This window comes from Notamacropus eugenii, chromosome 1 (genome assembly GCF_028372415.1).
Source record: "Notamacropus eugenii isolate mMacEug1 chromosome 1, mMacEug1.pri_v2, whole genome shotgun sequence".
NCBI classification, from domain to species: domain Eukaryota; kingdom Metazoa; phylum Chordata; class Mammalia; order Diprotodontia; family Macropodidae; genus Notamacropus; species Notamacropus eugenii.
Genome location: NC_092872.1, coordinates 78,148,031 through 78,174,537, shown reverse-complemented (window position 1 = coordinate 78,174,537; position 26,507 = coordinate 78,148,031). Strand labels below are relative to the sequence as shown.

General features: G+C 41.2%; 1 protein-coding gene across 4 annotated transcripts in view; it reads left to right on the top strand.

Moving 5' to 3' along the window:
* The window catches only part of LOC140502414 (protein SPATA31F1-like), a 137,743-nt gene extending 114,068 nt beyond the window's left edge, over positions 1-23,675 (top strand). For 3 of the 4 annotated variants that reach the window (XM_072606601.1, XM_072606599.1, XM_072606602.1), the window contains 2 exons: positions 12,836-12,881; positions 17,331-23,675. In XM_072606601.1, the coding sequence (XP_072462702.1) occupies positions 12,836-12,881; positions 17,331-21,162 (3,878 nt within the window). In that variant the 3' untranslated portion in view covers positions 21,163-23,675. Of the gene's footprint in view, positions 1-12,061; positions 12,482-12,835; positions 12,882-15,834; positions 15,896-17,330 lie in introns of those variants that run through there. The other variant, XM_072606598.1, reaches the window with a different exon arrangement.
* The last annotated feature ends 2,832 nt before the right edge of the window (positions 23,676-26,507 follow it).

The following is a 26,507-nucleotide window of genomic DNA, read 5'->3' as shown; positions in this document are numbered from 1 at the left end:
TGGCTCTTTCATGTCTGAGTATATGTGTGAGAGAAAATGAACCTTTGTGAATGTAAGCACAAAGAAGACAATGTAAATAAAGGAGAAGGACATTGCTAACAAATTCAAATTAACTGAGTCCCATCTGACACTTTGAGGGTTCAAAGAGAGCCAGGCTGGAGTACCAATAAGGCTACAGCTATGACTCTAGGAGAGGAATGGGTAGGCATTTCTTTTTTAAACATAGGAAGGAAGGAAGGAAAGAAGGAAGAAAGGGAGAGGAAGAGAGAGAGGAAGAGGAAGAGAGAGAGGAGAGAGAAAGAAAGAAAGATTAAAAGTATGCTTTGGTCTGTGTTCAGATAACATCAATTCTTTCTATGGAAGCAGATAGCACTTTCATCATGAGTCCTTTGGGACTATCTCAGATCATTGTATTCCTGAGAACAGCTAAGCAATTCACTGTTCTTCATTGTACAATATTGCTGTTACTATATACAATATTCTCCAGGTTCTGCTCACTTCACCACGTATCAGTTCATGTAAATCTTTCTAGGTTTTTCTGAAATCATCCTGCTCATTATTTCTTATAGAACAATAACATTTCATTACAATCATATACCACAACTAGTCCAGCCATTTTCCAATCCCTTCAATTTCAAATTCTTAGCTACTACAAAAAGACCTGCTATAAAAATTTTGGTACAAATAAGTTCTTTCCCCCTTTTAAAAAAAAATCCCTTTGGGATACAGACCTAGGAGTGGTATTGCTGAATCAAAGGGTATATATACACAGTTTGATAGCCCTTTAGGAATAGTTCCAAATTGGTCTCCAAGATAGTTGGATCAGCTTACAACTCTACCAAGAGTACATTAGTACCCTGGTTTTCCCACAACCCCTCCAACATTCATCATTTTCTTTTTCTGTCATATTGACCAATCTGGTAAGTATGATGTGGTATCTCAGATTTGTTTAACTTTGCATTACTCTAATCAATAGTGATTTGGAGCATTTTTTCATATTTTTCAAAGATAGCTTTGATTTTTTATGGGTAGGCATTTGTTGAGAATAAGGAAGGAGAAAAAACTAACCTTATCACTAATGATTCTGTGATCCTTTCCTTTTGCCATTTTTCTCATTTCTTTTCCCTTTTCCTTTCCTTTTCCTTTCTTCCTTTTCTTCCTCCTTCACTCCTTGCCTTCTTCTCATTCCCACTTCTCTTTCCTTTCCCAGATGGAAGCAATAGATCAGGGAGGTGGCAAGATATGGACAGGTCACTAATTTATATTAAGAGCACTGACAGTAACAATTAAATTGTCCCTAGCTGTGGATTGCCCTGGTGTCTTTACTCTACCCACTTATTACTGATGTGACATTGGAGGGAAAGGAGTAAAGATAGAGCATTTATGAAGCTCTTACTGTATGCCATGCATTGTACTAAGGGCTGGGTCTACAAATACAAGAAAGTTAGACAATCCCTACTCTCAAAGAGAGTGTGTAGTCAACTAGGAGATGATGGGAGAAGACAACACATAAAGGAGTATTAGAAATTGGGAGAGGGAGAAGAGTATACCTGTGATGGAATGAGGCAGCTGAGGAGGTGGAGCAGACTAGAAAGTGAATGAACTGAGCATGAAGTGAACATGGGAGAGCAGGGAAAAAATGATAGCTATTGTTATTTGAAGGAATTGGTCTTGTTCTGCTCGGCCTCAGTGAACAAAACTAGGAACAATAAATAAGGTAAAGCTGCAAAGGGCAGATTTGGACTGGAGGCAAGGCAAAATTTCCTGACAAGTCAAGCCATCTAAAAGTTAAATATGGCACCTTAAGAAGCAGTAAGATTACCAAGAGATGGATGGATGACCACTTGTGGGGTCTATTGTAGAGAAAACTCTTGTTCAGCTATAGATTGAATTGTATAGAAGGCATGCTTATGAATTCCATTTCCCACAATACTTGAATCTCACTCCATGGTGGTGATTTTCTAGCTACATTTTCCAGATGGTTGTGCATGAGTTTGCAGTGTAGGGATATCATCCAATATAAATTCTGATTGGGTAAGAAATGCCTGCAGCAGAAGAGGTTTAAAATGTGCTAAGAGTTTCATATGGGAATCTGGCATGAGCAGTAAGAGACCTGGTGGGAGAGACACAGATGGCAGTGGAGATGGGAACAAGTCACATACACCTACCCATTTGGTCTTGATCTCTAGTATTCCAGATGGATAAGCCCACTGACCTGAGACTGAATGGAAAGCTGACCATGTAGAGGGCCTGGGGGCTCTGCTTTAACCCTGGTATAGGGAGTTTCCTATGACTATGCTCCTGTCCTGTAATGCTGAGGACACAGAGGAATTAAATGAGAAGAGTTGACCAGAATTCCTATAAAAGATGGCAGCCATTGGTGTATACATACAAACAATAGTCAATAACTAATTCAATTCCTTGTGATCTACCTTTAATCTGTTTTAATTAAATGTCTTTTGTTTTTGCTTTATGTATTGTTTGGTATGGTGCAGCAGAAAAATGTATCAGTGGGGGCCCAAGCCAAGTTTTTGAACAGACAACAAATCAAATAATACTTTGAACCCAGACCTAAAGTAGGATACATACTGCAACTAGATGACCTTTGAGCTCCCTTCCAACTCTGAAATTCTGTGATTCTCTTAGCTGCTGGCTTTCATATCTCTGCGTACTCCAGGAGATAGTTATAATTAAGACACAGGCTTCTATTAGAAGCAGCCAAATTTCACCCCTCATTGGCATCCTTTTTTTTCTATCTTTGCTCACCTTCCAAATGTCTGATCCTCACAGACACCAGAAGGCATAAACTGTTAACAAGGCAGGAAAAGAAAATTAGACCACATATCCCCACATCACCTCTTTCTCGAGCATCAATTCAGTGTTAACCTCCTACCAATCAGGAAATATTTTTCTCCTTTTTCTCTTTTTGGAAGAACTTATTTGAATATTTCTCCTTCTATAGGCTTTCTCCTACATAGAGTCTGTTTAATTGTACTCTGTGTATAATGACATGTTAACTTCTTTGCTGGTTTCCCTTAGCAACAGACTTCATTGCTACATTATATCAGCCATAGAGATTTCTTAAGGTTGCAAAAACACTTGAACTGGCAGATTGAATAGCAAATTAAACAGAAAATAAACTGACTTCACACAGTTAATATAAACACATTCAACTTAGATGTAGCTCCCACCCAAGCAGTATCTGAAAGACTTTAAGGTCCAGGTGTAGGCTGTGTTCTCAGAAGTACCGAGAAAACATTCATTTATGGACAAATCACCACTTCATTTAAATCTTCTAAACTTAATAGAACTATTTTCTAATGAGAAAAAGACTTCTATAACAACTTTGAGTAGAAGGAGATTTAGGGGATTTTGTCATTTTGAATGTAGCCAGGTGAGGCTCTGTCTCTGGGCGCCCTTCACTTGGGCAGTTATGGAACAAACACACCCACTTCTACCTCTCCCTGGCACGTGCTCAGTCCCATTAAGGATCTCTCCGGATTTGAAAGAATATCTCTCAAAGATCATTAAAATTAAAGAAAGTCTCTAATTAGTTCACTTCAAACTGAGTTAAGGAAAATCTCTTCACATTTTCTGGTTGGCTCCTCCTTTCCCAATCTTCATCTGTGCACTTATTGACAAATGGCTATATTCTTTAATAATGTGTCAAGTAACAAAGAAACACAAATAAGCATGTGAAGGAACAATGCAGGCTGCGATGGCTACATTTGGGGCTTGGAGGTGTGTGTTAAAATCTCTGTTCTCCTGTCTCTCCCTACTCATCAGAAAGGAAACAGGAAATGAAGCAGTCATGTGGACGAAGAAGAGCTGGGATTTTCCGGAGCCAGCTCTCCAGAAAAGATGGGTGAAGCAAAGGGGATGTGGATTAGTCTGTGGGCCTCTCACTGCCCACCACAACTACTGCTTCCTGGCCAATCGTCTAGTTTACTCTCACTGAGTCACCTGATTAGGTCTCTCCCCACTTTAATGAGCTGTCCACCCTCTTACTTGGTCTTGGTTCCACTTATTTTCCCTACTTTCTGTTGCAATGGCTTTGTCTTTGGTGGCTCTGCACCACAATCTTCCTTTACTTCTCTCTCAGCATCGTGGTTCTTTTTATCTAAGTCACATGATTTCTCTCTTGGAAAAAAGTTCCCCCAAAGCCAAAAGCCCCCAGGGACTTGGGGAACTCTGGATAAAATGCCTGCAGACCTGTATGCAGACTCTTCACCACCCCAATCTGGTCTCGCTATGGCAACATCTCTTGGAAAGGGGTTACAGGAAGACCATGACATCAGAGAAGGATGAAAGACTAACACAATGTGTGAGTAGATGGAGCTGCTTGAGTGGGGACCCACCTAGCTGGGTAACCCAGCTCATACTCTCCCTTCTGTCTCCCCATCTCCTTCCTTTGGGGTTTATTGGCCACATGTCCTCCTTCCTTCCTTTCTTTCCTTCCTCCCTCCTTCCCTTCTTCCTCCCTCCCTTCCTTCCTTCCTTCCTTCCTTCCTTCCTTCCTTCCTTCCTTCCTTCCTTCCTTCCTTCCTTCCTTCCTTCCTTCCTTCCTTCCTTCCTTCCTTCCTTTTTCCCAAAACCTTAAACCCAGTGAGCTCTGAAGCCCATGGACTGGACAACAATGGGTCCCTGGCCAAGCTCCACTTAATGAATGACTTAGAATGATTATCAATAGTAACAGTTTCTGTTCCCTCCCAGGTTAATTTAGTTATTTTTTCTTCTTTTGTTCATTAAAAGGGCCATTCCCTGACTTAATAGGCTTAAGGAAGCCTATTCACTCAATGGGTGTTATCTCCCTCTAAATGAGTACCTGAAAAGGCCAGCCTAAGAAAATCAAGGTCTTCTATTGCATTCTGGCCCATCTCCAATCATCCTGATGAATATCTGGTCACTGGACCCAGATGGCTCAGGAAGAGAAAGTGAGATTGGTGACCTTGCACAGCCCTTCTTCCCTCGAAACAAAGCCAAATAAAAGTCATGTCATCGTTTCTCTAATGTCATGGTCTTCTTTGAAAATGAAGGACAAACACAACAACAACAACAACAGGAAGTCCAGATATTGCAGTTGGGGAGGGGAAATTTGGGAGACCTTAAGGATGAAAAGGACTGAAGCTGAAGGATGAGGAGAAGGACTCAGGAAAAAGAAGGAAAGAGAGAAAAAAGCTGGTAAGACAAGTAAGGGGAAGTGCAAAAGGTGAGGTGAAGAAAGCTCTCCAGGAAAATTACCAGACAGGAACTACTGGCAAGAATGGTTAAAAACAAACAAACAAAAACCTATGATTGCAGAAAGTATGCACAGCAGGGAGGAGTTTGCTGTGATCTAAATGGAGTGCAAAATATTTCTTTCTTGCATGGCCAAATAATTACAATCTATACTTAAAAAGAAGATCCTATAAGAGAATTTAAATGAGATTGAAGAATACCTCTCCACTCTCCCAGTCATGAGAGAAAATAAAATGTTGTTCTTAAAAAAAATGGAAAAGGATTTTCATGTGAAGACAAAGTAGAAAAAACACCTGAAGAGGAATAACAGAATCTGTTTCATGAAATTGGTAGGATGGAAGAATGTGGCACAGGAAGTAAAAGAAGAACTAATGAATACTTGAAACTGCATTGTAGATAAGAAGCTCTTCCCAGAGTTGATGGAGTTGGATCCTCTAAAGGAAGAAGTATTTCTCATATTCCAAGAAATCAACAAAATGCTTGTTGACTTGAAGGATGATAATGTGTATCAATAGGTGCTGTGAGATGAAAGATAAGCCAATAAGGGTCAAAGAAATAAAAGACTTGGTGGTTAGTAACTCCAGTCTGAGAGAGACCTAAATACTGAGGACAATATTCATCTGCCCAGCAACATCAATAATACTATAAATGGCAGAGCAGGTGTTGATCTGTATTGGCAGAACTGCCTCACTGGGAGTTCTCTACCTCATTTAAATCACTGCCTTTAAAAAAAAGCTTTCAGAGTCCTACTGTGTTGCCACAACATGTGTCCAGGACATCATGGAGAATCTTCCAAGGCTTGTCAAACCTAATCAATTAATCAAATTGTTAGGGATACAGAGGCAAAAAGAAATAGTCCCTGACCTCAAGAAATTGTGAGTATACATAACACACACATACATATCACACATATACACACATATACATATATATACATACATACACATGTATAAAACAATTATGTATATATGTATATACACAATACATTTATATGTCTCTATGTGTCTGCATATATATAATACATAAACATATATAAATAAAGTAAATGGAAGGCAATTTTGTGGACACCACTAACATCTGGAAGAATCAGAAAAGGCCATATATAGAAGGTGCTTGAATTGAACTTTGAAGAAAGTTGTAAGTGTTCCAAGTTCTAGTGTTCTAAGAGGTAGAGGTAAGGAGAGAGTGCATTCCAGGCACTGAGGAAATTAGGTGCAAAGGCAAAGAGATAGGAGATGCAATGTTGGGTATGAGGTACAGAAGGATATGGCTAGAAAACAGAATGTATGTAATGAGAGATAGGGCACTGGTGGTCCATTTCTCAGCTCTTTAACTTGCAGAAGGTAGAACTCCTTAAACAGATTCTGAGGACTGGAACCTCACTGACAAGAACAACGCCCCCTGTTGTTTGCGTGATAATCCTAGAAAGGTTTCTGCTTGTCCATTGGGAACTGAGATGGCGTGTAAATGGGGTGGTTTGTTTCATTGTCATCACTGATAACAATAAATCATTGTAAAAATGCTAGGAAATCTGTTCTGTTCTGCATTTATTTTTTGTTCCATTTTCATCTTAGGACAATCATCTTAATTGGGTCTGATGCTAAGTTTTCTATAGGCTCATTTTCCCATCTGTTGCTTTGTGCTGTTTTGTGAACCAATACTATTCATAATCTCTGCATTCCTCATTTGTAATTGTAACAACACAGAACCCACCACTGAACCTAGTAGACCTGAGGTGTTTTGGGTTTACACACAACAAACCAGATTCAGTCCTGGGCAGCTTGGCCTTTAAAGCCCCTTTATTCGTTTGATGTCTAGCTCTTTATGAACCATCTCACAACTCAGGGAAAATAACCTAGAACCTACATGCACAAAAATATTTATAAGACCTCTTTTTGTGGTGGCCAATAATTGGAAATTGAGGGAATGCCTATCCATTAGGAATGACTAAACAAGTTGCGGTATATGACAGATATGGAATACTAGTGTACTATAAGAAATGGCAAGCAACGTGATTTCAGAAAAACCTGGAAAGCCAAATGAATTAATGAAAGTGAAGTGAGCAGAACCAGGTAACCATTATACACTCTAACAGCAATATTGTATAATGATCCACTGTGACTGACTTAGCTCTTCTCAGCAATACAATAATGTAAGATAATCTCAAAGAACTCATAATGAAAAATGCTGTCTATGTCCACAGAAAGAACTGATGCAGTCTGAATGCAGACTGAAACCTGTTATTTTTCACTTTATTTTTTTCATGGTTTTTTTTCTTTTGGTCTGTTTCTTCCTTCACAACATGACTAATATGGAAATATGTTTCACTTGATTATATAACGTATACAGATATATGCATATACATATATTATATATAAATACACATGTACATTATATTATGTGTAATATGTAATATATATACAACATATAATGTCAAATTGTTTATTGTCTTAGGAAGGGAGAAAATTGGGAACTCAAAATTTTAAAAGACTGAATGTTAAAAATTATCTTTATATATAAGTGGGAAAAAAAATTAAATTTTTTAAAAAGAAAGAAAATCAATTGGAATATAGGTGTGACTCATGTCTTGTGTCTCCCCAAAAGAGAATTAGACAGGTATTCAATGTACAATGTAAATCATATAGAGGACAGCTATTTATTTTCTCCATGTTAAAAAAAAATGACAAAATACACACAAGAATCACAAGCATTAACCAAAAATTTAAACATGAAGCAGTAACTTTTAATTACTATTGTACTCTTCTAGGGCATTGATATGTAAAATATCACGTTTTGCAGGACTGCTGAATGAGTATTTCATATTCAGTTCTACAGAGTTTTCTTTAAGGTCCATATCTTCTGGAATGCCAATCCAAGGACTGACTCATCCTCCTGCTGGTTTTCTAAGACTTCTTTCTAAGAAGTGTTGTAGTAGATATGGGCTACTATAGTGCATCCAGTACCAACTGAAGGACCCAGGAGCTCTCAACCCCTAAAACTCACAAGATTGTATTCAAGGTTGAAAACGTCCATCTCAGTATTGCTGTTTGGTCACCTTTGCTCAGAAAAAGAAATGCAAAGCAGAAGAGGTAGTCAAGATCCCAATTCACACTTACCTACAAGCACCTGAATCTGCTGTTATGTTTGAGCAGTCCACTATTTTGGCCAGCGTGAGGGAAGGTCCACTTTTCCCTTCCCTTTCACAGGAAATCTCAGAAAGAGGAAAGGAGAGATTCAGAGGGTAGAAACACTTCATTTAAATTCTACTGAATGACCTGCTCTTCCTGGTTTAGTGGCCAATTCTCTCTGATACAACTTCCCTTCTCCCCTCCCCCTCATGGCTATGGTGAAGAAAGAGTAGAAGGAAAGGGAATAAGCATTAATATAATAACACCTACTATTTTACAAATATTATCTCATTTGATAAAAAGATAAGGAGGGGGAAGGATGAAGATACCACCCACTGTTTGCTATGTCATCCCAAAGAGCTAAGCCCTTCATGCTGAACCACACTAGTCCCAGAAGTTGTTGAGGGAGCTCAGCACATGCTCCATGACGTATATTCCAAAACCACTGCATAAGGTTTTATAAATGAGGTTATACTCTAATTCCATGTTGTACTTTGCTTCTATATTACTTTATTTGGTAAGGCAATCAAATATTTGTGGCTGAGGTGATTTCTATCAGCTAGTCAGTCAAGAAATATTTATTAATCACCTGAATACGCTAGGAATTGTGCTAAGTGCTGGGGATACAAATATACAAAAGAAAGACAGTTCTTGCCCGCAATCTAATGGGAGAGGACCACATGCAAAAACAAACTGAAAATGGGAGGGAGGATGGGGAATAGTGGTGGTCCTTGGATGGAGGCAAAGGGGAAGTGTCTGGAATTTGAAGCAAGAAAGATAATCAAAAGCATGGGGAAAGAAACTCAGACCTTGTTAATACTAAAAAAAAAAAAAAAAAAAAAAAGATGACAGAGAACAACTACTCACTCATATGCTTACTTTTCTATGTTTATAAAATGTGAAACTCATCTAAGCACAAACCAAGGATAACCTCCATGAGACCATTATTAGGGAGCAGACTCTTTCACAAGGGATGTTCTACAGTGGAACGTATCATCACCATTTTGCATTTGACTGAAAAAATACAGAATAAAAGATCTCACCATGCTTGCTTGTTAACTATAAAAACCATTTGATTTGATAAAGCAAAAAACTCTCTTCCAACAAAGTGTCTCTAGAACATCATAGATTTACAGCTGTAAGGAACCTCAGAGGTCATTTAGTCTAAATCCTTCATTCTACAGAAGGTCAGAGAGGGTGAGTGATTTGCCCAAGATCACACGGTAAGTGGCAAAGCAGAGATTCAAACTGAGTTCCTCTGACTCTAAATCCAGTGTTCTGTCCACTGTCCCACCCTGCCTCTCCCATAAAAATTCAAGGGAGGCATAAAATAAGGAAGGCATGTTCACCAAAGGTGTTCATTGCTATGAGATCAGTGAAGGAATTCAAGTTCAAAAGGAATTTCCTGAGGCTGTGTGTGTGTGTGTGTGTGTGTGTGTGTGTGCGCGTGAGTGTGCGCACCAGTTGTATTGAGTCCCAGAATATCACAGAGTATTCTGGAAGACATCCAAATCCACTCCAAAGAATGTGACATGACACAAGAAAGACCAAGTGATAAAGAACATTTATTGCCCAGATGACAGCACACATCTGAATGGACAATCTATAGTAGTATGCAGCCCTGGAACAAACGGTACAAATGGACAATGAACTGGGACCAGAATTCGTAGGGAGAGTATAGTTGGCTAGTTTGCCTTCAGGAAATTGCAAAGTTCTGTTAATGATTCCAAGTCTCATGGAACAAAGGCCTCAAATTTCAATTCCCGTATTCTGTACTTTTGCATGGCTACAAAGCATGGAATGCCACAATCTTTAAAAAGAATTTAAAATTAATGGTATGGTTGTTGTCCTTCATCTTCAAAGAGGACCAACATGACATCATCATGGTAAAGTGAAGTTTCAGTGTGTCCAACTGTGGCTGATCAGACCAATATGAGCTCGGAATGCTCTACCACAGGTTGGGCACAGATAGTCCATATGAATATTTGGGGTGGATATCCCAAATTTGCGCATCCTGCATTTACTTTGTGCTATCTCAACTCAGCTTTGCTCAAATAGCACAACACCCTTTCTGATGTGGGCATGCCATGCTGAGTGGTCCTGTGCCAGTATCTCCTATTTTACACAGTCAAATCCAAAGTTCTTGAGAGAGACCTTAAGAATGTCCTTGTTTTGCTTCTTCTGACCACCATGTGATCGCCTGCCCATGCGAGTTCTCCATAAAATAGTCTTTTTGGCAAGCATACATTTTGCGTTTGAACAACGTGGCCATTCCATTGGAGTTGCACTCTCTGAAGTATAGTTTGAATACCTGGCAGTTCAGCAAGGACTTCAGCGTCTGGTACCTTATCCTGCCAGGTGATCCTCAGAATCTTCCTGAGACAGTTCAAATGGAAGCAATTCAGTTTCCTGGCATGGCGCTGGTAGACTGTCCATGTTTCACAAGCATATAACAATGAGGTCAGCACAACAGCTCTGTTGACCTTCAATTTGGTAGTCAGTCTAATACCTCTTCTCTCCCAAACCTTTCTTCAGAGCCTCCCAAACACTGAGCTAGCTCTGGCAATGCATGCATCAACCTCATTGTCAAAGTGTACATCCCTGGAAAATACACTACCAAGGTAATTTAAAATTAATACTACATTATGAGAAAACATCTCCTTCTAATCCTTTGAAGAATTGTTAGGGGAGGGATTCTGCAGAGGTGGAACTCAATTGAAAATATTGTCACATTTTTTAACATATCATTTTTTCCTCTTCTTCCTCATTTCTTTTTAAGATTCTTTGTTATAATAATAATAGTAAAAGCTAATCCATCCCCAGAAAAGGAATCAATGTCTGAATATAGATTGAAGCATATTTTTTTTAACTTTATTCTTCTTGAGTTTGTTTTTGTCCATGTTTTCTTTCACAAACTTGACTATTTTGGAAGTGTGTTGCATGATGACACATGTATAACCTATATTGAAATGCTTTCCTTCTCATTTAGGGAGTGGGGAGGTGAGGGAGGAAGGGAAAGAATTTGGAACCCGAACTTTCGAAGATGAATAGTAAAAATTGTTTTTTACATTTAACTGGGGAAAAATAAAATACTAGGAAAAAATAACAAAAAACTAATACTAATAGCTAACATTTATACAATGCTTTAAGGTTTGCCAAGTACTTTATTAATATCTCTTGTGAGCCTCCCAGTAACCCTGAGAAAAAGTGGCTCTCTGAGAGAGGAGGGTTATGTGGGAAAATTCAGACAAAACAAAAGCAAAATATATCAATAATATCTATTTTTAAGAAAAAATTGCATATCACAGAAGGGGAAATAAAGGGCACATGGCTGTAAGCATGCTACAACGTAAAACCGACGAGGAATTCAAAAGATGAACAAGAATAACAGATGTCATCAGGGTGACTGATGACAGGTGGAAAACCTGAGGAATCTGCTAGTACCCTAGTGATTTCAGGAGAAAGTGAGGCAGCCCTCTAGCCCACTGGGTGAACTTTAGAAGGCTCCCAAAAGTTGCACAGGACAAGAGGGCATGGATGATGCATTTTGATCTGTTTTCATTGGAGGAAAGATTTGAAATCAGTGAGATCACAGATCTGTTTGTGCATCACTAAGGTCATGGCATGCATTTCTGAGACATTTGCCAGAGGCAACGATGGAATCTGTGGTCTAGAACAGAACTGTTAGCTGACCCACATAAAGGAAGGCCGGTGCCAGGACCTTGTCCTCATTTGCATCATATCATCTGATGGAGCTAACCAGAAACTCACAGCCATGATCTAAAGGGACAGAACCTACTGTAACAGCTCTCTTTTGCCTCATAATTAGGATTATCTTTGTGATGTATTGAGTAACTCAGATTCTATATCCCCTATGATGTGAGGATGACGAATTCTGGAATTCTGGAGGCATAGAGTGTCCAGGACTCTGAGCTTCAGGGAACAGGGATGGCTAGTCTTTTTGCCTTACTGGGATTTGGATCATGCTGAGATATATTTCTGCTCTTTTGAACAATGTTTATGCTTATTATACCTTTTGGTCCTTGTTCCTTATCATAGTCATACGGCAGTTTTGTAATGGGTTTAGAAAAGCGGCTGATGAGAGCTGCTGCCGGGTAGGTAAACACCTAAGTCCCTTTCTCCTCACTCCATAGGCCCACAAAATGGTATGGGAAACCTGGTTGGATCTTAGACTGAGATAATCCTTTTCCTCATCTTTTCTCCCACCTTCTTCTTTCCCTATCTTTTTTTCCATCTCCAACTAAGGGTCAGATTGAGCCATCAGAGAGGAAAAAGCCTTTTCTTAGGAAGCCCTCTCATCATTATAAAACCATGAAGAGGACGGGGTAGAGTGGAGTGGTGACTAGAGACAGAAGACTGGGGAACTTGGGTGAGCTTCATCTCCTTTGAGATGTAAAAAAAAAAAAAAGAATAGATTCCCATTCTCCCATTTATTCTCTGTCTTTCAGCGTCAAAGAAAAGTCGAAAGGAGTTTCAAAGACACAGAACAAAGAGGTGAGATCTTAAATTAAGCCTTTAGCCCTGTTCAACCCATCCCAACAGCAAACTTACCCTCTTACAACTCCTTTGGAGTGCCATCCAAAACCCAGGAAATTTCCTAAACTCTTTGCTCTGTACCTGTTACAGGATTGAAGGGGTGAGTGGGCAGGGCAGTGATCCACCCTAACCCAAAGTGATCTTGTAGAACTGAGACTGTCAGAGAGCCTGCCATCCTAGTCCTCTGCCTAGATTCATCTGATCAATGTGTTCCACCTTTCCTTGTGCCTTATGACCCCTCATCATGTTCTTCATCCTCACCATGATATCCAGCCTCTCCATCCCTGTTATTACCCAAAACTACGACCCTACACTCTTCTCCCTTCCCTATCTCGATGTCCTAGTGAATCAGTTCAGATCTACATTACCCTCCATATTTGATGGATCCTATCACTAATCATGTCTTGTCCCAGCACTGGACTACTCCCATCAGCCTTTGCTCCTACTCACATTCTGAACAGAGCTGGAGAGTCATGGAACTATGTTGACTAGGTCCATTACAAATTTATATTACATAACCTTAACTGGGCCCTCCCTGCAGAAATGCCTAATACATTCACTCACTCTTCAGAATGGCTATTTCAAACCTTCTCATCTCTCATCAAGCCTCTCACAGCACTTCCTGCCCCCTACCTTCTCAGTTGAAGGCCTCATCTCATATTTTGCTGAAAAAAGTAAGGCCATTAAATAAGAACTCCCTCATCTCCCCTCCTCATCTCATCATTTAGACATCTGTCTCCACTATCTTCCTCACTCCTGCCTCTTAGAAAGAGGTGGCTCTTTCTCCTTATCAAAACAAAACCCCTTTACATGCATCTTTTAAAAAAAATCAAATTGTATTTTATTTCCAGATCCACATTCTTTCCTTCCCACTTTCCTCCTCTCCCTCATCCCCAACCCCATGTTGAGAAAGCAAGAAAAACAAAATCTCTATTACAAACACATAGAGTCAGGGAAAACAAGTTCTCACATTGGCCATGTCCAAAAAACGTATATGTCTCAATCTGTACTCTGAGACCATCACTTTCTGTCAGAAGATGGGTAGCATGTTTCATCTTGAGTCCTCTGAGAACTATGATTGGTCATTGTTTTACATGTATCCTTGATTCTATCCCTTCCATCTTCTCTAGCAATCTTCCCCTTCTATCAGTCCCTCCTTTAATTTTCAGGCTCTCCCTCTCTACTGACTCATTCCCTGTTACCTACAAACTTACCCATGGTTCACTATTCTTTAGAAAAAAAAGCTTCTCTTGAACTTACCCTCCTTGCTAATTACTGTTCTATATCTCTCCTCCTTTTCATGGCTACACTCATTAAGAGTCTTTGACAACTGATACCTTTATTACCTCTCCTTTCTGATCTCATTATTCAAGCTGAAACTGCTCTTTCCAAAGTCACCAATGATCTTTTTTTTTTTTTTTTAAAAAAATATTTCATTGGTGTTTTCTATTCCTTATATCATCAGAGTATCCCATGTATCCCTCCTCCTCCCTTTCCCCAAGAGCCATCCCATATGGTAAATTGTACATTGGTGGGTGGGTGGGGGGGAAGAGGGCTTGAGAGAGGAAAAACAAATCAAGAAAACTAATCGATGCATCACTAATGACCTCTTAATTGTCCAATCTGATGGTTTTTTCTCAATCCTCATCCTTCTTGACCTCTCTGTAGCCTTTGACATTATTGATCAGTTTCTTCTGGATACTCTCTCCTCTCTAGGGTTTTTGTAACACAACCCTCTTCTGCTTCTCTTCCTACCTGTGTGACTACTCAGGCACACATTCTTCAGTCTCCTTTGTTGATTCTTTATCAAGGTCATATCCACCAACAGGGTGTAATTCCCAAAATTTTGTCCTGGGTCTTGTTTTCTTCTTCCTCTCTACTATCTCCATTGGTGCCACCTTATCAGCTCCCATGGGTTCAATTGTCATCTCTTTGCAGATGATTGTCAGGTGAGATATATATATCCCTAATCAATCTATATCTTGGATGTTTCAGTCTGAATGTCTTGTAGACATCACAAATTCAACATGAGCAAAGCAAAACTCATTATCTTTCCCCCAAAATCTTCCTGTCTTCCCAATCTTCCTTTTATTGTCAAAGGTAGCGCAACTCTCCTGGTCACCTGGGCTCACAACCACAACCAAGTGTTATCCTTGATTTCTTACTCTATATATCCAATCTATTACCAAGTCTAATCATCTTCCCCTTCACACCTCTCATGTATGTCCCTTTCTCTTGACTCACATAGCTACCACCCCATTGCTGGTTCTTTTCACCTCACTGTAATAGCCTTCTAGTTGGTCTACCTGCTCCTAGTATCTCCCCATTCCAGCCCATCATCCCCTCAGTAGCCAAAGTGATCTTAAAGCTCTGACCGTATCACTTCCCTAGTCAATAAACTACAGTGGCTCTTTATTACTTCCAGGATCAAATATAAAACCCTCTGTTTGGCTTTTAAAGACTTTCACAAACTGGCCCCTTCCTACATTTCCAGTCTTTTTACATTTTATCTTTCTCCCTATATATTCCACAATCCTACAATGCTCGTAATCTGCTTGCTGTCCCTTGTATATGACAATCCCACTGACTTCCCTTTATGCCTGGAAAAATGTTCTTCCTTACCTTTGCCTCCTAGCTTCCTTCAAGATTTGGCTCAAATCCCACTTTCTGGAAGAAATCTTTCCTATTCCCCCGCCTCCACCCCGGTGCTAATGCTTTCCCTCTGGGATTACATATCTTGTGTTTATGTAGTTATTCGCAGACCCTCTCCCCTAGTAGGATGTGAGTTCTTTGAAGGCGGGACCTGTTTTTGTCTTTCTTTGTATCTCCAGCACTTAGCACAGTGCCTGGCCCATATCGAGTGCTAAATAAATGCTTGTTGATTGATTGATTGATTCTGCTGGCTTCCTAGTTTGGAGATCTTCTCAGGAAGACACCAAGACCCCCTTGGAAGTGTTGTCCATCCTGAAAAGGTGATCTACCCCCCTTCCCATCTCCCCATTCCCAGTATCATCTGAACTAATCCCAAATTCCCAGTCTAGCATGTGGGGAGGAGGACTAGTGGACCTGAACAAAAGAATTTGCGATGATCATGTTGGATACTTTGTGACTGAAAGATAGGGGGCCCACCACTGTGATAGTGCTCAACAACAAAAAATTGGTGAATTCTTTCTAGGGCTTCCTTTATGGTAAGAGAAAGATGCCCATAAATAAAAAATGGGAAGGGGGTATGAGACACCTGTTCAGGAATCAGTACTAGCATCTCCAGTGATATTGTTCCTGGGATGCAGAAGTTGGTTACTGATTGATTTCTATTTGAAAAAGCTACATAATACTGACTAGAGCAACCCAGATTTTGGAGTTTTCCAACTAGAAAAATGGCTTCTCCATGACTGAGACATCATCAGCAATTCTCTTTCCAACTGTTATACTAGGAACACACAGCAAAAGTCATATGCATGGGTTCTTAACTCTTTCAGACTGTCCAGGCCTTCCAGAGGCTTCTATCTTCAGACTTCACAGTTCCTAAATTGGGAGCCTGTAGACTCACAGCTCACAACTCATTCTATACCAGGGGTTCTTCATCTTTTTGTTTTTCTGTGTGTTACAGACTTCTCTGATGGACTGGTGAAGCCTATGGATCCCTTTGCAGAACTCATATTTTTAAATGCATAAAATACAGAGGATTACAAAGGAAACCCATTATATACAGAATATTTTTTTTAAGTTCACAGATCCCAAGCTAAGAACCTCAGGTCAATATGCTTCTTAAAGATCCCTGCAGAAGGGCACAGAACATGGCACACATGTCAGAACCTCTAGAAAACCTCACCTTCTTGAAGAGTTACAGAATGAGACTTAGAGTCTAGGCCTTCCTAGGTTTTAATGTAACTTTTACTTAATGAATCTCTTCTGCTCATTAGGTTAACCTACTGATTACCTCCTCTCTTCCCTTCTCTGACATGTCTTAGAAAGGTGAACAAGAGTCTCCTAGAGCTAAACACAGCTACCAGTTTTCTCTGAAGGCCTGAGTGGCTCTCGGAGCCACATCCTCCAAGCCAACCTGCCATTGCATGGGAAATAGAAGGGATTCTTAACCTTTCTATGCCATGAACCACTTTGGCAGGTCAGGGAAGTCAAATAATATTTTTCAAAGCATAAAATCAAATACATAGGATTTAAAAGGAAACCAATTATATTGAAATATAATTATCAAAATATATTTAAAAATAAATGTCACAAACCTCCTGATGCCTCTCCACATATACTCCTTTGGGGAGGGGAGGGTGATGTCCATGAACCCCAGGTTAAGAACCTCTACTTTAGAGAGAAAAAGAGTAGAAAACAAGTTTCTGTAGAAAAGGGAATTTCTCTAGAAGTAACTAGTGTCCTGTTTTTCCCTGACAGTGAAACCTGGGTTCCCAAAGAAAGCAACATTCGGAAGCTGCTGTGTAAGGACCCTGCCTGCTCTGTCTGTAATACTGTGGCCTTGGAAACAAAGTTCCTGCTCTCTGGTGAGAAAGACTTGCAGTCTCCCCAACTGCTGAACCCATCACCTGGGTCTTCTTGCTTAGAGGCTATGAGCATGTCTACTTTTTCTCTTGACCAAAGTCTGGATGTAAGCTCTTCTGTGGAATCCCTGTTGTCCCCAATCCCAGTCCAAACTCCTTTAACTCGGACAGTCTCCCTGTCTCCCCCTGGGGTCCCAGACTACTGGACTGAACATCTGGGGAAGAAGCTCTATGTAACCAATATGTCAAAAAGCCCTTCAGAGGTCTCTTCTTCCAGGCCAGAGAAACCCAAGGACCCTGTAACAAAGGAAGATGCCAGTGATGACGGGAACCAGTCTGTCACAAGGAGTAACAAGAATGAGGCTTTTAAATCGAAAGACATCTTGCTGAACACTGAGTTCCTTCAGTTGACCAGAAACCCTTCAACCAAAAAGCCCCTCACAGTTTTGCCCAGCAGCATTTCATTCCTTAGCCCAAAAGTCGAGAAGATTCTAGAAATGCATATTAGAAAGAGAGCATATTACCAGAGATGGGGTCTCCCCAAGAGAGTAGAAGAGTCACTCAAACAACTCATGCCAGACATCCGTCGATATTACTACCCTGGGAATCAAACAGTCCCTTCCATTCCAGAGGAGGTCTCCAAGGTCTCTACAGCACAGAAGAAGATGGCAGCCGCCCATCCTTTGGCACCATGGAAGATGGATCAGCCTGGTCAGCCCTTCTTGGGCTCTGAGAAAATCCCTCCTGATTTAGGAAAAGCGGAGCTGAAGAGAACTTCTAAAGAGTCCCCAAGCCCTCCTTCCATCCCATTCCTGAACAACTCCTGTCCCTTGAAGGAAGGGACTACTGAAGCCAAGAAGGGCTGCCTGCAACAGACGTACAACCAACTTTTCTGGGGTCTCCCTTCTCTGCACAGTGAGTCCCTGGTAGCCACCTTTCTGAGGCACAATTCTCTCTCCACACCCAGGAATGTCTCCTCTTTGGACTGTACTTTCTTCTTCAATGAACTGACCCTCCTTCCCTTGCTACCACATTCTTCCCCTACTTCTCCACCTGCTCTGATCAGAAACAACATCAAAACCCCTGAAAAGACCCAAACTGATGCCCCATTTCTTGCTGGAGCTGAATGTGAAACCTTGGAGTGGCATCTACTAGAGAGACAGCTCCAGATGCTGTGGGGTGTGCCCTCCCTAATCCAGATGCGTCAGCAGTCCCAGGGCCCCCTTGATCATGAACTCTGTAAGGCAGATGAGGTCCTTGTGCCTCCTTGGCCCCAAATGAAAGTCTCTGTCCTCACAAGGGAGCTTCTTTTCTTCCCAGATCATGCCAGGAAGCTCCTTGAGCTCCATTTTCAGAGGCGGCTCCTTCGACACCAGCAGAAGCAACCTCAGTCAATCCAGGAGTCTATGTCCCTGCTTCTGTCCTCAACTAACCAGTTACCTGTCCCTGAGAGCACCTTGACGGAAATGCGCATGAGACTTCACCAGGATGAAAATCCCCAACTGAAGATGGCTCAAGCACCTAGTCTTATCATGACTCCTGCCCGATTCATTGATCCTGAAATCTATGCCAAAGCTAGAGTGATCGTGCAGATGCACATTGAGAAAAAATGTCTACAGATCAAACGAGGAACCTTTCCAGATGTCATATGTGGGTCTTGGGACATTGGGAACCAGTTGTCAGCAGGAGACCCTCCTACCCAGAGAACTTTGGAAGCTGCCCCTTCCAGTATGGAGTCAGAAGGCCTTGCTTCCCAAGATTCAAACCAACAGACACTAACACCACGAGGTAAAACTGTTAGGCAGACAGATCAGACTATAACCCTTTCACAGAGCATGATTGAGAAACTAGAAATTATTTTGAGACACAAATACTTGGTTTTTTTATCAGGATTACCAGCTCTTTACTATGTGTCTCTGTATAGGGCAATATCTCCTTTAGCTATTTCCCAGACTGATGTACCTGGCATGGGGCAAGGGGTCGTAAAGGAACAAATTGGCCCCATGAGCTACAGGATTTGGGCTGAAGAACAATCAATTCTCCCCAGTGCAGAGGTTAATGATTCCACCATGAAGTCTAGGGACACTGGAAAAGAATTGTGGGTTTCACAACACAAAAAAGTCTCAGAGGCAGTATCAGAAAGAGGAGGTGATAAGAAGAATCCAGAAGGAATAGATGAGCAAAGAGGGTTTGGCTACCCCCAGTGTCCCTATTTGCCAAGTAAGTCTGTCATCTTGACCAAGATGGATTCCCACCTAAGGAAGAAAGTATTAGAAGTAAATATGGGGATTCCACAAAAGGCTATAGATTCTAGGGAACTCTCTGAAACTCTGGAATCTCCTTTACCTGAGCCTCCCATAGGATATGTCCCCACAGTTGTGAGTTTTGAAAGTCCCAGAGAACCACAAGGAGCTCTCAGCAGCCCAGGGAGCCAAGAGTTCCCCGATATGTGCTCATCACCAGCAGCTGCAGATGGGGGAGTTCCAAGCTGGACATGTTTTAAGGAGCAGTTCTCCAATTCTCTGGAGCTCAGTTTGATGAGGTTATCAGAGAATCCAACTCAAAGCTGCCCCACAGCTGTTCCCCTGACATCCCCCCAGATCCCAGGCCTCCAGGCTTCCAAGGTCACCCAGCCACACTCCCAGAGAAAGCCCAGTGGGGACATGGCTGATGCTCAAGTGCTCTGTGTACATGTGGAAACAGAACAGAGCAATCCAGGCCAAGGGGAATATTGGAACACAGAGCCACAGAGTTCCTGGGATGGCCAGACCAAGGCAGTCAGCTCAACCTCAAATGAGATAGAAGGCTCTGAAGGAGAAGATCAGGGTGGGGGCGATGCAGGGTGGGGGACCTCTTCTCTCAAAAGAAAGAGCCATGCCCTCAAGGCCAGCACACCAACAAAGTCTCCTATAAGCAGGACCCAGAGATCCCCACATACAGGGGACAGGGACCCTTATCAGACTGCCACTCTTCAGAAGCTTCCCCAATCCTTTTCCAAAGCTGAGAATTCAAGGGCACTTTTTGGAGTTTCAGGGAGGAAAGAAACTGAGAGGGATGACTATGAAGGCAGTCAAAGGAAGTTGAAGGACTCATCTTCTTCATCAACGGACCTTGAGCACTCCCAACCCAGTGGTCCTAAAAATCCAATCAAAGTGACCCAGAGAGCAAAAGGTGTACAGGTCCCAGAGGGAACAGTTTATGCTCCCCAGGGTCAAATCCCTTCAGAAAACAGCTTTATGGAAAAGATGAAACACTTCTTTCACTGGCTCAGCCTCAGGAAAAAACTTAGGAGTCAGAGTTCAACCCACACCTTCCCCTGGGCTGAGGGGACACCATCCAAGAAGAGTATTACTAAGCAGGTCCCGATCTCAGTCAAAGACTTCACAAGTAAGGGAGAGAAGACCAAGAAGAACGTGGAATTCAAGGAGAACTCCTGCCAATTCACAAGTGAAAACGTTCTGGTCAGCACTGAGCTCCCCCCAACGAGTCAGGTCCACCATCCAGATTGCCTTTATGAAGGCCATCCACATTTCTGGAACCCGGAACTGTGCCGGCGCTTCAGTCACTGTTCAGATATATCCATTCAGCAGGAAAACAATCCTTCTTCCCCCCTGCCTCCTGAGGAAAACTTTTGCTTCCTCAGAAAAAAAGCCCAGTCCCAACAGAGAGAGATTCATTCTCATGAATGCATATCCTCTGATGGGGACAGTATTCTTTTCCATGAATGAGGGGCCACCGTCCTTCCCAAATACATTCTATTCCTCTAATAGGAGAGCAGAGTCTTCTATCCCTTCACCCACCCCACCCCCCTACTCTGTTGTTTGGGGCTTAGAGGGGAGGGAGAACCACCTAGCATTCAATGTGCCCCAAGATCTTTTTTATTAGGATTTCCTGTAATTTCAAACTGGCATTCCAGAGAAGGGTGATGCTGGTCTATTGTAGCTATGGGTGGAGAAATTAAGGTACAAAGAAGGGAGAGGATTAAGGATTGAACCAGCTTCCCTTGAAGATATCTGAGCAAATGGGGATTAAAGATATGGGTTAGATGAGAGTACATTTTGGTGGATTCACAGCTGGCTAACCTATCTGCCCCCCTACCCCTGCTCCCATACAAAGTGTTTAGTGGCTCTCTCTGTCAGCATGGTGGGTCTAATGCGGTGCCACAGGGCTTTAAGGGTCCTGCCCAGTTTAAAGATCTCTTTCAATGACCTGAATAAAAGACAAAGAAGACAATGCTTTAAGTTACTGATAACATAAAGCTAGAAGGAATAACTAATAGAAGGACAGAATTAAAATTTTCATTGATTTCAACAGATCTGGATTCTGGGCTAAAATCTGAAAGATTCAGTTTTAACAGGGGCAAATATAAGTCATTCATTCTTCAGTCAATTAAACAAGTGTAGGACAGGAGAAAGCCCCCTTAGTGGCAGGAATTCCTGTGAAAAAGCAACCTGAAACTTTAAGCAAATCTCGACAGTTATGTGGTACCATAATGCCTCGAGTGCTGGGCTTGGGCATCAGGAAGACCTGAAATCAAATCCAGCCTCAGACACTAACTGATACTGGGCCAAGTTCATTGACTTCTGTTTGCTTCAGTTTCCTCAACTGTAACCTGGGGTGTGTAGTACCTACTCCCAGGGTTATTGTGAGGATTAAATGAGATATTATTTATAAAGTACTCATACATAAGTTCTATATAAATGGTCACTAACATCACGATAATTTATTATTATTATTAACTATAACCTTAATATCATGAGGCAGCCAAAAACGTAACACAGTTTCAGGCTATATTATAGAAGCATTATATTCTATCATGGAAAGTCACTGTTCCATCACACCCCACAATAGTCTGATCACACTTGGAGTACTGTGAACATATCTACATGAAACATTTTAAGAGCAACATTGAAAATCTAGAAGGCATGCAGGGGAAGAATGACCAAAACACTGAGAAATCAGAAACCACAGCATGAAGAGTAGTAGGTTGGAGGAACTGAAAAAGAGACTAGAAATACAAACCCATCCTATTATAAGTTTATGATTGCCAGTTATGAAGTATTTTCAGATAAAAACATTATAAATGGTGGTTGAAGGCCAGCACATAAATGCCAATTTAACTCATGCCATAACTGAAATGGAGTACTATGCAAATAGTAATTCAGAACCTAGTCATCATATGTAACCATGTTTCTGTGAGAATGCATTTACAATTTCAACTTGGGTCCTGCCAAGCAGTGAGAAGCCATTGGTGATGCCTCCAGCTAGCTAAAGGAAGAATCCTAGCAGGGTAGGAATTGTTTGGGGTGAAAATTCTAGGGATGGGATTCTGGAATAAGGTCTAAGGAGCTGAGTGGTGAAGACAGAGCTAGGCTCTAGGGTATCAAGGCAAGAGGTTTGTAGGGGTGGTTCCCTGCCTGTGGAAGCCCCCTTAGGGATACCTCTTAGTCTTGGTCTAGTCCTATGGTTATTTCCTTTATTTTCTTCAGAAGATCCCATGAATTGGCTTCTTCTCCTCTCCTCCCTTCCCCTCCCCTCTTCTCTCCTCTTCCCTCCTCTCTCTCCTCCTTACCCCTCTCCTCTCTCCTCCCCTCCTCTCCTCTCCTCTCATTTTCTCTCCCCCTTCCCTTCCCTCTCCTTTCCATCAATTACTTCCATCCAAGGGCACTCTTCTCTATGGCTCTCTAAAGACCAAGTCTTCCCAGGCTCTCCTCTAACCTGCTCTAGAGGCAGCACCAGGAGCAAGCACAGGGCCCTTAGGAGCTTATACTAAGAAGCAAACTTTTAGGCCATATGGTTCTCTTCTATTCCCCAACATCCTTCCCTTACACTCTTCCTTTTTTTCCCTTTAGACCCCTTTAGGGAAGTTGGTCATGAGTGCTAATATAGAGTTTCGGGGGGCACAAAGGACTGAAGAAAGATTTCTGTAACATTTCAGAGAAAAAACATTCTGGAGTCCATCTTCCTTCATCACAGGAGGGTAAAGAGTAGGACAGAACAGACCTCTGGGCCAAAGGGAGGTACAGGGAAGGCTCAAGCATCAGACCAGCATAGGCTGTTGGCATGATGAGATGAGAAAAATGCCACAATGTCAAACTGCCTACTACCATTTTCAGAAAAGGGGAAGGGAGGGAGAAAATTTGGAACTCAAAATCTTGTAAAAGTGAATGCTCAAAATTTTCTTGACATGTAACTGTGGAAAAAAAATAAAATACCATTAAACTTGAGAAAAATGCCAAAACAATTTAGATTCTTGTCTTCCTTCTCTCCTCCTCCTCTGCCACCATATCCCTGGACTGCTGCACGGAGTTAAGAACCCAAGTCACAAGCAATGTAATCACAAATGCTGACAGTGAAGACAGACCTCATGAAACCAGCGTGGGTTGCTGTTTCCAAAGTGGCTGCTCATGGGTAAAAGGTTTTAAGTCAGTTTCTAAGATAAGGACAGTGAAGCTCCCATTCCTGGTCACTAGATGCATTCAGATAGAGCCTACATGCCCATCCATCAAGGGTGCTGTAGATGGGATTCCTGCCTTAGATGGAAGGTTGGACCAGATTCCCTCAAAGTCCCTTTGGGGTCCAGGATTCTGAGATACCAGGAATCCCTCTGTTCAGATAATGCAGCTACAATGACTTCCATGTATAGGGTGTGTTGCTTCCTTCTTTCTTCCCCTTCCTCCCCTGCCCCACTAAACATATTTGGGGATGGGAAGTCACAGGTATGCTTGTGTGAACAATAGCAGCCTTTCCAGGTAGAGTTTTATTCTTCAGCCTAGCCCTTTCCATAGAGAATACACAATCCCCTCTTTAATTCTAATTTGAGTAAAAGTGTAATTTTTGGTCCTTGACCAAAAATTCAGTGACTTGGGGACCCAAAGACAATAGGGATCAAAAACAGAAATCTGCCTTCAAAGGTATTGGGGTTGGCCTAGTAGGATAGTTATTCACTCCCCATTCATTCTCCATCTCAAAAATATACACAAAATCACTTAAAATACTGTCAGGCCAAAGTTTAACTCTGGGATGATGTCATCTAATACGAGACAGAGACGGGTGTACTGGAAAAAACACTAGAATGGGAGGCGGGAGGAGGAGAAGGGAAAAGACTAAAAAAATTTATGTTAGTTTATTGAAAAAGAACACTTGAACCTGAAATCTCTTGACTTTAAGAGTTAGATTCAAATCCTACTTGCAGCACTTGCTAGTTGAATGACCATGGGCAAGTCACTTAACCTAATTGAGACTCAGTTTTCTCAACTGTAAAAAAAGGGTGGGGGAGAGAATAATAATACCTGTAGTACTTACCTACTGTGAGATGATGTGTGAAAATGCTGCTTTGCTGGTTTTCATTAGCCCAGGGAAGTCTTGGGTTATCTTGCTATCTTCAATGCACAGCTTTGGAGTGGCGAAGAGCATTGTCTCCTTGCCAGGATATGACAGAAACAGGAGTTTAGCCCGAGTCTTCTGGGCTTTCAAGCCATCTTTCTATCCATTCCACCATACTACCTTTCCTAAACACATAGGTAATATCCATGTTTCTATTTTTTTTTTTGAGGCAATCAGCATTAAGTGGCAGGCCCAAGGTCACATAAGGCCAGATTTGAACTCAGGTCCTCTTGACTCCCGGGCCAGTGTTCTATCCACTGTACCACCTAGCTGTCCCCATGTTTCTGTTTCTATATACATAGCTATAAGCAGTTCAGCCATTTTATTCCAGTGCCTACCATGTGTTTTGCACTATGAACTTCCAGTGGGGATCACAAGATCACAGAATTGGAATGAACCTTGAGGTCATAAATCACAGATCTAGACTGAAGGGTCAACTAACTCAACCCCTTAATTTTACAGATGAGCAAAGTAAGATCCAGTAGGTTAAGTGACATGTCCCAGGTCACACAAATAATCAGGGACAAAGAAGGGATTCTGACTCAGGTTCTTTGACTCTGGACTCAACATTTTTATCATCTCTACCAGGAGGGCAGATGGGGTGGAAACCAAGAAGCCTGGAGAAGGATGTTTGACCATCTCCAACAATGGAGGTTTAGGGGCTTCTTTCATTGTATAGGTAACAGCTACTCTCAAACCCCCTCCCCTAGGCCTTAATGAATACACAAGCAGAGAAATAGTGTGGTGGAGAATGAGGAATATTGGACTAGAAGCCAGGAAGACTGTTCTATTAGCAAATGAGCACAATAGCCTAATATTTGACAAACTTGAAGATAGCACTTATTGGGGAAAGAACTCACTATTTGATAAAAATTGTTGGGAAAACTGAAAAGCAGTCTATTAAAAATAGGCATGGACCAATATCTCATATAATATACCAAGACAAAGTCCAAATGGGTATATGATTTAAACATAAAAGGGCAAAATCATGATCAAAGTAGGGGAATATGGAAGAAATGATTTGTCCGATCTATGGATAAAGGAAGTATTCCTTACCAAATAAGAGATAGAGAGATTCAAAGGAAATAAAAATGGACAATTTTGTTTACCTAAAATTATAAAGTGAGTATATAAGACCAAGGCAACTAAAAGGAGAAGAGAAATGGGAAACTGGGAAAAATTTTTGCCACAAATTTCTCTGAGTCTCATTTCTAAGATATATATATGTGTGTGTGTGTGTGTGTATATATATATATATATATATATATATATATATATATATACACATACATACACACATATATATATGTATATAGGGAACTAATTCAAATTTATAATAAGAAGAGTCATTTCCCAAACGATATATGATTAAATGAAATAAATAGGCAGTTTTCAGAGGAAGAAATCCAAGCTATTGATAGCCATATGAAAAAAATATTCTAAGTCACTAATAACTAGAGAAATGCAAATTAAACAACTCTGTGATACCACTTCTCAGTCATCAAATTGGCAAAGTTGAGAAAAAAGAAAAATACCAAATGCTGGAGCAGCTGTGGAAAAACAGGGACATTAATGCACTGCTGGGGAAACTTGTCCAGTCATTCTGTAGAACAATTTAGAATTATGCTCAAAAAGCTAATTTTGAATACTCTCTGACCTAGCAATACCACTAGGAATTCTATATATC